At 38.9% G+C, this 16,676-nt stretch overlaps 1 protein-coding gene across 1 annotated transcript in view; it reads left to right on the forward strand.

Moving 5' to 3' along the window:
* STX17 (syntaxin 17) overlaps window positions 1-14,172 on the forward strand; it is a 54,093-nt gene extending 39,921 nt beyond the window's left edge. The window contains exons 4-7 of the mRNA XM_047066981.1: window positions 3,307-3,422; window positions 3,503-3,553; window positions 11,427-11,513; window positions 12,257-14,172. Of these exons, the coding sequence (XP_046922937.1) occupies window positions 3,307-3,422; window positions 3,503-3,553; window positions 11,427-11,513; window positions 12,257-12,496 (494 nt within the window). The 3' untranslated portion in view covers window positions 12,497-14,172. The remainder of the gene's footprint in view (window positions 1-3,306; window positions 3,423-3,502; window positions 3,554-11,426; window positions 11,514-12,256) is intronic.
* The last annotated feature ends 2,504 nt before the right edge of the window (window positions 14,173-16,676 follow it).

The following is a 16,676-nucleotide window of genomic DNA, read 5'->3' on the forward strand; positions in this document are numbered from 1 at the left end:
TGATGTTTTTGCTCTTCCTGTAAGATAAGGAAATGTATTCAGAGAAGTTAAAATTCAAAATTAAAAGAACACTGTGGGGCGCCTGGGTGGCTCAGTCGGTTAAGTGTCCGACTTCGGCTCAGGTCATGATCTCACAGTTCATGGGTTCGAGCCCCGCGTTGGGCTCTGTGCTAACAGCTCGGAGCCTGGAGCCTGTTTCGGACTCTGTGTCTCCCTCTCTCTCTGCCCCTCCCCTGTTCACACTCTGTCTCTGTCTCAAAAATAAATAAACATTTAAAAAAAATTTTTTTTTAAAGAACACTGTCAATTCTGATAAGCCTACAAAATATTTTTTAATCAACTACTATGCCCTTCCTAAACAATTCAGATTATTTTCCTCAAGAGGTAAAACATTCATAAGTTTCAAAAGTAAAATAGTAATGCTGTTTTATAACATGCCATCAATTATTGACTAAGATGAAAAAAGAAATCGAGAAGGTGAATTTAAAGAGTTATAATGACTTTTAGGAGTGGATCGGGTATCACGTGTCACTATGTCATGTCCTTGCTTATAACACTTCAGTAGCTCTCCACTGTCTGTCAGATAAAGTCCAAAGCCTTTAACTGGCCTGCAAGCCCCCTCCTAAACATCTACTTAATGTTCTGTGTTTGTAACTCTGTGCCTTCTGCTTTATCCTTTGGCAAGACCAACCTGCTGATTTTTATGTTAAGCTATATTGTTTGTTCTTTTGAAGACCTTTTTTCTTTGTCTTGTAAGATCACCTTTTTTAGGAAGCTATTTCATAAACTGCACACCCACACCAAGCTGGGTCAGATGTCATCCCAGACTTGGAACTCTCAAAATACTGTATGTATCTATATCCCTCTATCTAAATGCCATTGTACTCTTTTATTGTTTTAGGATTATCTCTTTGTATGTGTAACTCTTCTAGAATATGTTCCTTAAGAGCATCTACTTTGTATTACTTTTTTATCTCTGGTACCCAACACAGTAGGTGGTCAGATAACATTAAAGTGGTAGATATTTTGAGCTTGAAGTAAGGGGGACAAAAGGAAATTAGACCTTCAGATCTCTTCTTTCCATTTCCACTGCCACTGTCCTAGAGCATCATCATTTTGCACTGGACTTACTGCAAAGTCTCCCAATTGGTTTTTCTGCTCTCTAATTTTTTTTACCTTTCAACTTCATCCTTAATCTATTCTTCACGCTATAGCTATGGTTCGCTTTCTAAATCTGAAATCTGATTATGGCATCCTCCAGCTTCCCAGTAGTCTCCAACTCCTTTTAATAGTTCCATATTGATCTTGTGAGATAAACAAAATTCTTTAACATAATTTATAATGCCATGAATAATGTCACCTTAGATTTTTTTCCTCATCCTTCGCTTTTCTCTTTAATAGTCTGCCCTTCAGTTGAATTCTTTTCAGTTCCCAAACCTATGCACATATTATTCTCCCTGACCTGAATAGTCTCTGCTTCTCCCTCCACCTTTGCCTGGGTTCACCTATGTCATTTCTGTTCATCCTCAGCCTTCAGCTTCAAAACCTCCAACTAGTCTCCCCTCCCTAAGTCTAGGTTAAGTACCTCTCTTTTGTGCTCACATAGCATTCCATATTTACTCGTACCATAGGTCTTATCAGACTATACTGAACTTGCCTGTTAACATGTCTGTATTGTACATAATATGGTAAGCTCCATTAATAATAGCAGCAGTAGCAATGGCTATTTATTTTAGTAGTAACTATTTATTAACCCATCTGTACTGAATATTTAAGCCAGGCGCAGTGCACAAAGTAAATATCTATCACCATATTTTTATTTTTATTGTTTAATATTTTGAAGTTTTTATTTATTCATTTAAGTAACCTCTATACCCAGCGTGGGGCTCAAACTCACAACTCCAAGATGAAGAGTCGCATGCTCTTGAACTGAGCCAGCCAGGCACCCCTTTCATTCACCTCATTTTAAAAATGAGGAGGGGCTCCTGGGTGGCTCAATCAGTTAAGCGTCCGACTCTTGATTTAGGCTCAGGTTATGATCTCATGGTTTGTGGGTTCAGGCCCTACGTTGGGGTCCATGCTGACAGTGTGGAGCCTGCTTGGGATTCTCTCTTTCCCTCTCTCTCTGCCCCTCCCCTGCATGCATGCACATGCATGCTCTGTCTCTCAAAAATATATAAATTAAAAAAAAATTAAAATCAGGAAAATGAGTCAAAGAGCTAATAAATAGCCAAACCTGGATTCTAAACTAGGTCTTTTTGACTAGGTCCATGCTCTTAACCACTATACTATGTTGACTCCCTGGAACTGTTTTTATTGTTTACCATTGTGTCTGTAGTACCCTAGCACACTGATTGGCATTTAGTAGACATTCTGTACGTATCAGTTTAACGCATGAATGATTGGTAAAACCAATACAAGGAAATAAAGACTTGATGGTAGAGTTTGGAGTGTAAATTAATTCATCATCATAGCAGTTTTAATGAGGAAGGCCTTAGTGGGTCGATGACTTTTTATGTTTATTTTTTGAGAGAGAGAGAGAGAGAGATTAGGAAAAGAGAGAGAGAAAGCTGGGGAAGGGCAGAGAGAGAGGGAAAAAGAAATCTCCACGCTGTTAGCATGGATCCTGATGTGGGGCTTGAACTCACGAATGTGAGATCATGACCCAGCTGAAACCAAGAGTCAGTTGCTTAAGCAGTTGAGCCACCCAAAGTGCCCTGGTGACTTTTTAAGACTCAGAAAAGACAAAAGCAATGTCTTTCTAGGACATGGCCTAGAAAATTGAGGAGAAGGATAGACAATATGTATGAAAAGATCCACGTGGTGTTCATTTGATGACAAATTTGTTACCCAAAATGATTTTCATTGCAAAAAAACACATCACTTTCCTACTTTTAACACCTTATGAATCTGGTATTTATTACTAAAATACCCAAAGAAAGGGTTAATGATTTAGCATTGAAAATGTGAAACCTATTTCTACTGAGTATCTCTGTGTGGAATGTTGGCCAAATAGAATAGTTCTTCTTCAGTGCTTCTTCCACATCTAGCTCTAATTATTCAGATTGGGTAGATGGCATTTGTTGTAGCCATTTTTTTTCGAGGTGATTTTGTAGAACAATTAAAGAAAAAAGTTAACTTTTGAACAATCTGCCATAGATAAATCTATTTTTATAGAACAATCAATTTACTTTTAGTCTGAATTCAGTTAGCATTTTACATGGAAATTGTTTTATGAAATTGATTTATGCTATCCACTTTCTACCAAAGCACATAAACCCTAAACATGAGGCTATGTTCATTCAGGAACATTTCATACTGCTGAGGCTGAAGATGATCCTCAGAATATGACTCAGGTATATGCGTTGCCTGAAATTCCTCGAGATCAAAATGCTGCAGAATCATGGGAAAGCTTAGAAGCGGTATGTAAAAAATTATTTTCATTTTGGTAGCTGTGAGGCATAAAAATAAGTAACTTTTTTTTTCTCTCTCTCTTTTTAAGGACTTAATTGAACTTAGCCAACTGGTCACTGATTTCTCTCTCCTAGTGAATGTAAGTATAATAGTTTTTGTCTTAGAAATGTTAGATTAGTATGATAAGAGGCTTTTTATCAATTACTAGGCTTTTTATTAGAATTTTAATAGAAGTTACAATTTTCAAGACTGGTATTGAGCCCTGGGTAGAAGTCTAACAGTCCTCAGCTTCCAAATCAACTTAATAAGCATTTGTCAGAGATTTGTTATATAGAAGGTATTGTGTTAGATCCTTGGCACCAGGGGTCTGACAAGGTTAGCTATAGAAATAGATGAAACCTGTTCTCTGCTTTCAAGGATTTACAGTGGGTGGAGATAAGCTTGGACCCCAAAAACTGAAATTTCAAACATGATTGTTAAGTGCAAAAATGAGATTGAAGGGAAGTGTTATCAGCTCTAAGAGAAGCATTTAATTCCAAGGGAGGGAGGCAGGGGTTGTGAGGTAGAAGTATTAAGGATATCTTCACAAGATAGGTAGCATTTGCTTGAGCCTTGAAAATTGAGTACAATGTCCATAGATGGGAGTGGGGAGGGGTGCCTTTGAAAACAGCTGAAGACATGGAATAGAGAAGTGTGTGGCCTTTCAAGAATGACCAGGATTGCAGTAAAACCAAAGGATGAGATACTATGGGCAAGCAAAGCAGGGAGTGTGAGAGCCAGATTGAGATGGTTTTGCGGGCCACACCAAAGAATTTTAACTTTAATTTGTAGGCATTAAGGAGCCGATATTAAAAAAAAATTTTTAAATACAATTTACTGTCAAGTTGGCTAACATACAATGTATACAGTGTGCTCTTGGTTTTGGGGGTAGATTCCCGTGATTCATCGCTTCCATACAACACCCAGTGCTCATCCCAACAAGTGCCCTCCTCAATGCCCTTTGCCCATTTTCCCCTCTCCCCTGGCAAATATAAATGTTTAAGCAGGTTAGAGTGATAAGCAGGTTCACACTGCTAACGGTTAAGATTACCATTAGCAGTGTGAATAATGACCTCAGGAAGGGGGGGTATAATAGGCGGATGACTAGTTAAGGATCAATAGCAAGAGTTTTACCAAGAGCAATGGCAATACAATATAAAGGTAAAGGCCAGCTGAGAGGTATTTCTGGGGTAGGCTTAGCAGAAATTGAAGGAAGATGGAAGACTCAAAACATCAGGCTTTATTGTGCATAATTGAGTAGCCAGTGACATTGTTAACACAGATCAGGGAACATAAAGTGGATTTGGTGGGAAAGACAATAGATTCTGTCATTATTTTTCTAATTATTCTTATTTTTCCTTCCCAGGAAGTATGGGAAGGTTGGCTATATGAGTATGTGTGTATATGTCTGTGTGCACACAGAGGAACAAACCAGTGTCTGCTTATGCTTTTGTCTAGGTTTAGTTTTTTGTTTTTTTGTTTTTTTGTTTTTTTAATGAGAGAGCATGCATACAGGGGAGGGACACAGAGGGAGAGAGAATCTCAAGCAGGCACAGTGCTGTCAACGCAGAGTCCTGTGTGGGACTCTATCTCACGAACCACGAACCATGAACCATGAGATCATGACTTGAACTGAAATCAAGAGTTGGACGCTTAACCAACTAGCCACGTAGGCACCCCTAGTTCTTTGTTTTTGATCAAACTGTGATTTGGGGGTTTTACATCTGTGAGTTATGGTTTCCCTGATGCCTGGCTTTTTAAGGATAAAAGTCGCTAGATTACACAGTCTCAGAACTGGAATTGGAAAGGATTTACAAGGTCAGCTAATCCAATTCTGTTCTTGCTCCAGCTTCCCATATAGATGGTTTTTCGCTTTTTTTGAACAATTACAGCGTGGGGATACTTTCTATTTCAGCCATTCTATTTGAAGACTACCTCTTAGAAGTTCTTCCCTGTGTAAGCTCTGCCCTATAATAACTTCCCTCTGGTACTTTTGCCCTCTTGGAGCCATAGACTGAACAACTTTGGTAATTTTTCCATATAAAATTATTCATCTTCTTGAGACCAATACTCTCCTTCCTCACCCTATCCCACCTCATCATATTTTTTTCTTTTAAGAGTTCTTGATTCTCTAATATGCTCCTTCTAGAATATGATTTCTGGGCTTTTTAGTGCTAGTCCCTTCCTTTGCTTGTTTTCTAGTTTTTGTATTTTTTTCTTGGCATCTAATGCCTCAAATTGAACGTCAGTAGATTGTTTAAAGCATTTTCCTTTTTTGATGCTTCTAAATCAGAAGAAGCAAAATGCTTGAAGTTTTTTGATTAGATATCTGTACAATCTATCGATATACTTGCATATCAAAGGTAATGATACGACAAGAATCCCAAAATATTTGTTGTTTCAGAATTAATTCAATTATTGTAACTCATAATATCTGATCTAATGCAGTTTCTAAAATCTGTGCATGTATGGTTACACAAATATACATTTGCCAAAAGTCATTGGTATCTACACATTAAAATCTGTTATTATATAAATTATACCTCAATACAGTTGATTTAAAAAACAAACTAAACATGTACAAAGTCTTCTCATTCCAGACAAATATATTTCCCTTCCAGTGGAATAGGCACATGAAAGGAAAATTGAGAGTTTGTGGCCATTTAACAATTATATATCCGATTAGGTTACGTAAGAAGCTCCTAACCCATAATCAAGGAAGGTTCGTGTAGAAAGACTTTGGCTATAGCCATAGTTCTATACAAATGTCCTATTTATAATAATCTGTGTGAGGACATGGGACAAAATGCTATTAGGCACAAGCTCAAAGGAGAACCCCTGATGACTCTTCCCAGGGTGGTTGAGTTCTCATGACCACATGGTCAGGGACTCACAGAAGCTCCATTTAGGCACCTAATGACTTAGGAACATAAGCAGAGTGACCACATCCCTTTCATTATCATCACATGGACATGATAGTATCTAGACAAATAAACCATGTGTTTTTGGAGCATTTTCTATGTGCATAGTACTGTGCTAAGCTCAATGAAGAATAGAGAATAGTTAAAAAAAAGAAAAAACCCTATAGGATAGTCATGATAATTGCACAACATTGTGAATGTACTAAATGCCACTGAATTTCACGCTTAAAAATGGTTAAAATTGTAAGCTTTATGTATACATATATATATAATATATGAGTATATATTATATATATGTGTGTGTTTTTGTGTGTGTGTGTGTGTGTGTATACACATACACACACATACATACATTTTTTTTACCATAATGAAAAATGAACCTACAAAACCATTGAGAAATCCAGGTGTGTTCCAATAATAAATTAGTATCTACTAAGCACCCTTCATTTTTCTTCAGCATTTAATTGCTCAAGTGCCTTCTGTTCCTATAACTGTGGAACTTGCCCTAGTTCTTGTCAAGGGAAATTTAAAGAACTCTGGGCCTGTCACACAATGGCATGTCACCCTTGCTGCTGGTCCAATATTGTCTCTACCTTCTACTTTATTCCCTATGGCTTTTACTCTGGATGCATAAAAACTGGGATGTAATGAATTATATCAGATTAATCAGATTTATTACCTGTTTGGCCTTCAGGGTGTTGTTTGACAATAGTGAGTTTTGTAAAATTGATGGGAGGACTAACTGAAGTAATATCCCCTTCCCTTCTACTGACCCCAACTGCATTCCTGCTTTTGTCCCTGCTTACATGATTCCCTTGTTGGCTCCTTCCTTAGAGTTACATTTTTGCCACCACCTCTTTCCTAATTGCTGAATCCCATGATATCAACATCCTACTTCTGCTCTGTTTATTGCCTACTCTATCTAGGCCAATATAATCCTGAAGTTCTGTATATAGTAGTCTTTGTATGTTTCTGAGCTTTTCTGTGTATTATTTATTGCATATGGTTAAGAATTATAGACTACAAAAAAAAAAAGAATTATAGATTATATACTTTTGGAATTCAGAACCAGGATAGCTCAGTGTTCCCTGGATTAACCAATATCTAAGACTAGAACTAGCCTTGAAAGATGCCTGGAATTGAGTCAGGAATAAAGGAAAATAACCACAGTTTTGACAATAGTTTCTTAAACCCATAGCTTTTAGCACATTAATAAAACTGCACAACTACTAGCAAGGCTGTCCAAGGCAGGGCATTTTTATTGATGTAAATAGATTTGGCGATGGATTTGTTGAATGTATTACTATTGGTGGATATAGAGGATGCTGAGTGTACAAGTGACAAATATTCACTTAATCACTTTTTTTTTTTAAGACTCTTAAGTGCTCCTCTAACTGCTCACTAAGATTCAGTTATTTTTTTCAGGTAAATAAGGAGACCTAATTCAGTGTTTCTTAAAATGAAATCCACAGACACATTCTCAGAGTATTTTGAGACGTCTTTCCCTTTAAAAAGAGGAGTCTAGGGGCGCCTGGGTGGCGCAGTCGGTTAAGCGTCCGACTTCAGCCAGGTCACGATCTCGCGGTCCGTGAGTTCGAGCCCCGCGTCGGGCTCTGGGCTGATGGCTCAGAGCCTGGAACCTGTTTCCGATTCTGTGTCTCCCTGTCTCTCTGCCCCTCTCCCGTTCATGCTCTGCCTCTCTCTGTCCCAAAAATAAATAAACGTTGGGAAAAAAAAAAAAATTAAAAAAAAAAAAAAGAGGAGTCTAACTCCTTTTAAAGGGATGCCAAGAACTTATATGAGGGGCCAAAGTATAAAATGTCAAGAAAGGAGTTTCAAGATTGTTAAATGTGGGAGGCCCAGGCAGATGAAAGCAGACATAAGCAAATCAGAAGCAAAACGGGGAGGTCGGTAGGTAGAGGTGAGGAGACTTCTAAGCCATCATTATTAGGAGCTTGATTTCCTGTACTGGGGTAAGGTTGTGTAGTTGTATCGTTTGGCCCAACATAAAGAGCCAAGGGCATGGTGGACTAGTGACCAAATTCAGCTCTGATGGGATCTAGTTTGGCATTGTGTATAGACAGTGATTGACAACTGACACTAATTTGCTGCCTAATTGTGATGGTGTCATTGAGTCCTCTTTACTTACGAAGCAGAATTTGAAGATACAGGAGAAGTTTGGGATTCAAACTAAGAAGAAAAGGGGAGAGGCAGGTCTGTACAACTGAGGGACAGTTGTTGATTCCAGGATAGTTGCTGATCACCCTCTGCCTTATCTCCATGTCCATATTTAAGCAAGCTTCCTGATGTAGTGAATAAGTACTCACAGGTTTGGGCTACTCCCCAGGGTCAGACAGACCTCTTCGAGTACTGGCGATTGCAGTGATAGGGGAGCATCAGTGGTCTCACGCTTAGTTCTGTCTTGTGGTCTTTTCTCCAATTATACCAAAATATTTTTGTGAAAAAATACTAAAATTATGTTTAAAATTTTTTAAATTTTATCTTATTTGGAGAGAGAGAAAGTGTGCATGAGCACTCAAGCAGGGGAGGGTCAGGGAGAGAGAGAGAGGGAGAGAGAGAATCCCAAGCAGGCTCCGCAGCGTTAGCACAGAGCCAGAGGCAGAGCTCAATCCCACAAACCGTGAGATCATAACCTGACCCTAAATCAAGAGTCAGGCACTTAACTGACTGAACCACCCAGGTGCCCCAGTTTTTTTAAAGTATTTTTAATTTTTAAATTTTACTTTATTTTAAAAGAAAACAATCATAGAGCTGCAGTGTCCAACCTTTTTTGGAAGGAGCATTAAAAAAATGTTTCCCTGAAGATTTGGGATCACACTTGGGGTATAGAAATGACAGTAGTCCTAGCAGGCTCCATCACCTTGATGGAATCATTTGGAGACTGAGAGAAAGGAGACATGTTGGCTGTTTTCCCTCTACCCCATCAGCTTATCAGGATGTGGAGATTGATGATCACACATGTGATTTATCTGCTGGCCCAGACTTTCAGGCAAGAATGGAAAGTGTTGAGGATGTCCCAAACAGAAACAGTGTTAGAAATCCAGTGTCAGAAATCCCTACAGGTTGGATATTATGAATGCTGGCACTTATGCTTCTATGGGTTGGAAGAAGAAAGCTAACATTAAAAAAGTTTTGTCTGAGGAAAATAAAAAATGAATGAATGGCTAGGAGAGATCTAAGGTTTTCATGCCCAAGAATTTTTAAGCTTCATAGAAAAGAGTTTAATATGCTTTTTAGAAAAGAAAGATGGGAGTTAAGCTTTCTTGAGAAGATGAGAATGACTTTGTAAATTTTTCTCCTCACACAGTCACTATCTCATTTATCCTCACTTCAACTCCATGGGGTATATCATTATCCTTCTTGAGAGATGAGAATATTGACACCTTGGATAGCTAGAGTAATCTGTCCATGGGCACACAGTGCTGTGATTTGAACACAGGACATCTGGCCAAAGGTTGTGCCCTTACCAGTTATGTACATACATTAGTGGGTTTTAAAGTGTGAGAATCATGGACTTGCAGCACTCATGAGAAATGCAAATTCTCAGGCTTCACCCGAAGTCTACTGAATCAGAAACTCAGGGAGCGGCCCCATCAGTCCGTGCCTTCAGAAGTCTTCCAGGTGACTCAGGCATGCTCTCGAACACATGAGAACCATTGCTGTACTTGTGTCCGACAGAAATGTGAAAAGGAAAACTGATAAGGGACTTTTTCAGGGATTGTGTTAGAGATGTCAAGATAGCAGTGGAGAACACAGGAATGAAGGGATGGATACCATGAAAGGTCTGACAGTGAAAAGGTACCCACTTGGTGTATGGGAAGGGAAGGAATGTCAGTAATGCTGACAGGAAGCAACTGTGGGGAAAAATCAGCTGATTGCATTTCATGTTCTTGAATGACAATTGGAGTTAGAAGAGTGTTACATCTGATTCGGTGTAAGTTAAGCGGGCAAATACTTCAGGATTAAAGTTGAATTATTTCACAGTCATTGTAGAAGTAGGATTTACCTGGGATCAAAGAGGGATTCTCTTCTTTTTTTCAGTGAATTGAAAAAGCACCTGAACAGTCTATATTGATGTGATGGTGGTTACAGGTGTTTATACATTCGTCAGAACTCATCATCCTATACCCTTAAAATGGGCACATATTGTAGGTGAATTGTCTAAATAAAGCTTTTTTAAAAGTGGGCATGTGCTCCTGTGGCAGGTAATGAGTTCCTGTCACTGGAGGTGTTTGAGCTGAAGTTCAGTAACCACTTGTGAGAAATGTAGTGGGGCTTCACACCTCTCAGGGAAAAATCATTCCTTGTGCCCAGAGATTCCATGAGTCACAAGGTTGCCGTGTCAGAGCAGGTGCTGCCGTGTTTCATAGAATGCCTTATTAATATATTTGATCGGAAATATTTTAACTTGTCATGATTTTAAAATGTATTAAAGTGTACAGGTGTGAGACTCAGGACAGTGAATTCATCCGCAGCCCCCTACTGCATATCACAAGTGGAAAGATTTCATGACAGATCAAACCATATTGTCTTCTCGTTCCTAAAATGTAATAATTTGTATTCATTGGATCTAAGCATGTTTTACTCCTAAGGGAAATTTTCCTGTTTTAAATCTTTGAATCTTCAAAAAAGGTAACTTAGGAGGAAGGTTTTTTGTTTCATTTTGTTTTGTTTTGTTTTTCATCAACCTCCACATGACACGTAAATGCTTATTTGGATTTTTCTTCTCTTACAAAGTAGTTCATTTGGAGAATAATATGTTTGTATGTTTGAATGGATTTTAGTGTGAGATCCTTTTTCCTATAAAGGTGCCACCCTTTTATTACCTAATAATTAAGTCGCCCTTTTTTTTTTTTTAAATACAAGTGAATTTGTACTTTCAGCATAGTTTATCGGACACTATTAATGAACCACTATTCAGACAGCAAGGCTGCAGTACACGGGACCCTGATTACAGGAATTAAAGTACTGTGTATTGGCTGACTGCTGCTCCCCAGCAGGACTGCTCACTCATAATTCCTTTGCATCTAGTCTCAGCAGGAGAAGATTGACAGCATTGAAGACCATGTCAACAGAGCTGCTGTGAATGTTGAAGAGGGAACCAAAAACTTGGGGAAGGTAAGATTCTGCTCCTGCTGACAAATCAATGGTACTCTGGCTCCCAGGAATCTCCAGTATTAACCCAATTGATCTGCTCTCTTTAATGTGGAGGGAACCAGCAATTAAGGAAATAAGGAACAAATGACACATAGGTAGTGCAAGAAATCAATGACTGTTGTAATATTTTACTCTCAAGATTCATTCTGTCGGGAGAGAAATTTTTCAGAGAATAAACCAAAGCCCCACTAGAAGGCATTTTGGTGTTACAAGGACATATTTGCAGAAGTGCAGGGAATGAAGTAGAGGGTTGCCAGAATCTGGTAGGGGCAAAAGTGTAAGGATGTGACCGTACGGGTAGAATGGGACCATCTGTTTTCCATAGAACATTGCTTTTAACCCCAGGTATACAGCATGGAATAATCTCTGTGCAGCATAAAAGCTTTGGGGGTATCTATAGCAGCTGAAACTGTTGAAATAAGCCTGCTAGATAGTTAGTGGATTGATTGTTTTGCAAGTAAAATCAATTTGTAGCAGTCCACTTTTTGTAGCTCATCTCTCTGAGTTCTGAGATCAGGAGCAATTGTAGTACCTGTGGAATACTTCCCCCCACTCCCCAATCTCTAGGGTTAATTATGTACCAGGAGTTAAAGAGGCATTGCCAGGAGTAATGAGAGGAAAATGCACATCACCACAGGCAGATATTCTCAACTCAATTTCTAAATTGAATTTTTTTTTTTTTTTTTTTTTTTTTTTTTTTACAGGCTGCAAAATACAAGCTGGCAGCTCTGCCTGTGGCAGGTGCACTCATCGGAGGAGTGGTGGGGGGTCCGATTGGCCTCCTTGCAGGCTTCAAAGTGGCAGGAATTGCAGCTGCACTTGGTGGTGGGGTGTTGGGCTTCACAGGTGGAAAACTGATACAAAGAAAGAAACAGAAAATGATGGAGAAGCTCACTTCCAGCTGTCCAGATCTCCCCAGCCAAACTGACAAAAAATGCAGTTAAAACCCAACTTCAGTCTTATTGGCGCCAACATGTCTATCCTAATGAGGACCTTTGCTGCTGTTGGACACTCAGTCAGTTTTGGAACATGATTATATCAAGATAGTGGCTGTAGATGTTCAAGTGGGATTGAACTGTGATAAGTGGATATATTTTGTTGTTTGCTGGAGTGTTAATGGAGATGTTAGAGATTGAGGAGCCTGGGATGAGGGTGTGTAGTGTTGTCGGGTAAAGTTTAAAGACTGCCAAGGAGCAGATTTTCTGCCTGGAAATGTGAAAATTGAGCTTACAACTCTGATAAGGACTTGAGATGTATGGACATGATGGGTTATGGAAGACTAGTTTATTCTATAACCCTGACTTGGAGACCCTAAGGTTAAGTATCTTATAAATATGTTTGTTTATCTCCCAAACATAGGAGATTATTTGGCCCATTAACAAAGAAAAGAATGGGGAGTTTAGGAGCCTTTCTTATCAAATAAGGAAGTCGGGATCTCACGAGGGGGAACAGGTGAGCTACATGGTGGAGTCCGTTTGGTGAACCTTATTGCAGTTTGGTCACCTGTATTTTCTGGTGACGGACACTAATAGTGTCAGAAAATGGAAAGAGAGGTGCAACTTCTCTTTCAGGTAACTTAATTTGTGACACTGGCTTCTTCTCTGAACTCTTCTTTCTGTCTCTCTTTAAATAAAGAACACAGAATCTCAAGTGGTAGGAGACTATTAAGCCAGTCACTGAGCTTGCTCTGTTAGTCTGTCTCTTAACACCTCAAAGATCCAGTGGCCTCTGCCTTCCCTCCCTTGTAATTTTGAACAGTTCTTTGACTTGTGGGGTGAATTCTACCCATGTGTAATGAGGACTTTTCTCATAATCTGCTTTCTTGTACTGTCTCCCATCTCTGTTTCCTTCCAATCATCCTTACTTGTAACCTCTAGGTGAAAGAGAGAAAAAAAGGGAAGAGAAATCTCCAAATATTTCCAACATTGTTAGAGTTTGAGGTAAAAAAAATAAATAAATAAATAAATAAGCAGAAGGTAGCGGGACACCAGATCATTTCTTAGGGACGTTTCAAGAGACTGATGTCCCTGCCACACAGGGACTCTCTGACCCTAAGTCTTTCTAGCTGGCCCTTGGAGGAGGGCTTTCTACCTCACTTCTGTTACTGCCATCCTTTTCCCCAGGCTCTGCTGTCTCCTGTGCTTTCCTTTACTTTTCACAGCTGCTATTTCTTCCCAAGAATGGCGTTCTTGCCTGCCTTTTCTCACATTCAAGATGATAGACAAAGCCTGGTGCCAAGACTCAGTCCTCACGAAGGATTTGTGGTGCTAATCCCAACAGAGCAAGCATGGCCCAGCCTAACCTAGTGTCTGTCTTATCAAATAGCAAAGAGATTTTAAATTTGGGAGAAAAGAATTCAAAATCACAGGTAGCCTCATTCTGCACCCCCAAATCATTTGAAATAGGAAGGAACTTCCTTTTGCCTTAATTTCTGCTGTTTTCTGAGAGCAGAGGAATGGGCACCTATACCACCAAATGTGTGAGCTCAGGAACCAGATTCCTCAGGTGGTTGAATGGTTTATCACTTCTCTCTTGTTGAGTTTACTCTTAATAATTTTTATTAATTCTACCTTTTACTTCTTTGTCTAATCTAAACAGACCTTTCTCTCTCCCACTTTCTTGACGGTCACTAATGAATCTTTTTTTTTCCCTTTTATTTAAATGCAAGTTAATTAACATATAGTGTAATAATGGTTCAGGAGTAGAATTAGTGATTCATCACTTTACATCCCACTCACCAATGAATTCTAATGAAGAGAAAGCACCATTTCTTACTGTCATTCAACAACTGGAAAATATCAAGTATTGCTAACTGTTGACTTGTATCTTTAGTATAATGCCAAGAAGGAAATGCTTTGAATAAGTGTTGGATTCTAATCCAGTATTTGATATTGGATTCCTGTAAGGTTGGGATATTTGGAACTCCACCTTTTTAAATATTTTCTGATCCTCGCTGTCCCTTTAACAGAGGGTATTCAAACCAGAATGAGGATCAGAATCACCCAGGGTCCTTGTTTAAAACAAGATTGCTAAACTTCAGTCCCATAGGTACTTCTAATAATGGCCAATCTGGCCTGGCCAGCCAAAATTACAAATTTAAGGTAGAGTTACATCAAGATTGAGCTGTATCATTGAGTTCTGTAATTTCTAGTATTCTGCCCTTCATTGTGGCCCAGTCTTCATCTCGACATATTACTCCCAATCTGCCAACCCGCACTTGGCTATGCGTTTTAAGCCCACCTGCTGAACAGCACCAGGGACTAGTTTTACACTGGAGCTGGAGGAGGGAGGAGGCCTGTAACTGAAACTCACATTTCGTCTGGGGATCTCATTTGTACTCCCACTGCATGTTCCCATATAGACCTTTGGTTTTCAGTAGTCGTCAGGATCGGAACATTACTCTAGCAGTCTTCATGTTCAGGCAAGTTACAGCCCTTTTAAAAAGTTTTACAATTTCAAATTATTTAGAAATTGTATCTAATTTCCCCATAATAGAACTTAATAGCTAACTTTTTGTAGAAATTTCTTGGAAGTGTTTAATCAACCTATAAAGTGTTTAGAGGTATAAATTAGACAATATGACACAGAAACCAATCTTAAACTGAATTTAATGCCCTACAGTATCAGATTAAGTTCATCTTCTCTGTGATTCATGTCTTATTTTTACTAGATCACATTAGAAGATAAGGGGCACTTTGATTAAGTTCTTAAAATTTACAGAGGTACCAACTTCCAGTTATAAAATAAAGAAGTCACTGGTGAAAAGTACAGAATGGGGGTGGGGAGAATGTACTGAGGCTCATTTGGATAAAGGCAGTGCTCCTAAAGACTGTTTTTCCTGAAGATTTTTGTGATGTAATAATTTGAGAATTTCTCTGTAGAGCAGAGACTTTGAAACTTTTTGGTTGTAACTCACAGTAAAAAATGCATTTATATCAAAACTCAGCATATACATAATGGAACGACATTGTGTGTAGGGTACTCTGATGCTTTTTATTGTTTCAGTTTTTAAAATATGCTGGTTGCAACCTACCAAATTGATTTCATAATCTACCAATGGATTGTGACCCTTAGTTTGAAAAGAAGAAAATACCTAATGGAGGAACTGATATTTATTGAATATCTTTTGTTTTCCAGGCACTTCACTAGGCATTTTACAGGTAAGGACACTGAGTCTCAGAGATGTTACATGATTTGCAGGGGGGTATTCAGGTGTAAAAAGTTGAAGCCAGGATGTTCACTAGGTCTCTTGAACTACAAAAATTTCTATTACTCTCCTACTATGCTACTTCTGTATATAAAATTGAGGTAGGCCATTCGTCCTGCTTCAGCCAAACCCCAATTTATTCTGTAAGGCAGGCTTGCTGTGAATTTACATATGCCATTCGTTTGGAGTGGGGTTTTTTTTTTTCCTAATCTTTTGTCACAAAGTGTCCCACATCCTCAGAGTTTTCTATAGTGGCTGATGCAGAAGTACCCAGTGCTGAATTTGGTCCTTAGACTATGAAATTAAAAATGTTTCCATTCCACCTGCACATCCTACAAATTTTCTTGTATTCCATGGGTTAGAGCCATCTCTTAAGCAGTGCTTTTTGATATTAACAATGAACTCTACTGCAAAATCTATCATAACTCATAGGATCAAATGATTACTCTCCTTTAAAATGGTACCCTTGGGAGGCCACGCACTTACTATAGTGACGCTAGTATTACTTAGAACATTTTTGAAACTTTTCTTTTGAAATCATCTCCAAAGACATTTTATCAAACACATAGAAAAGCCACCTCGGTGTTTATTAGTCACAAATTACACTCCCTTGTCCTTATGACCTTTCCTCTCTCCCTTTCTCAGTTTTGCTTTTCTTCTACTGGCTTAGCTCTCCTACCCACCTATTCTGGAGCTAGTAACCTAAGGATGCCCAGAAAGGGGGTGTGCTGGCCAGAGTTCCTGGAGCAAGAACTTGTAGTTTTTATTGATGCTGAATGCTGCAAAGGGAGAATCCTATGAGTCCAAAAACCTTTCTCTGTGGGCTGCCTGCCTGCCTGTAAGTGTCCTACGTAGTTTGCACAGGAGTAAGGACTCAATACTGGTAATATCAATCACAGGAAGTTGAGGAAGCCTGA

Source organism: Lynx rufus, unplaced genomic scaffold (assembly GCF_022079265.1).
Source record: "Lynx rufus isolate CCGP_SWC_20201006 ecotype Redwood Valley unplaced genomic scaffold, mLynRuf1.p SCAF_10, whole genome shotgun sequence".
Classification (NCBI taxonomy): domain Eukaryota; kingdom Metazoa; phylum Chordata; class Mammalia; order Carnivora; family Felidae; genus Lynx; species Lynx rufus.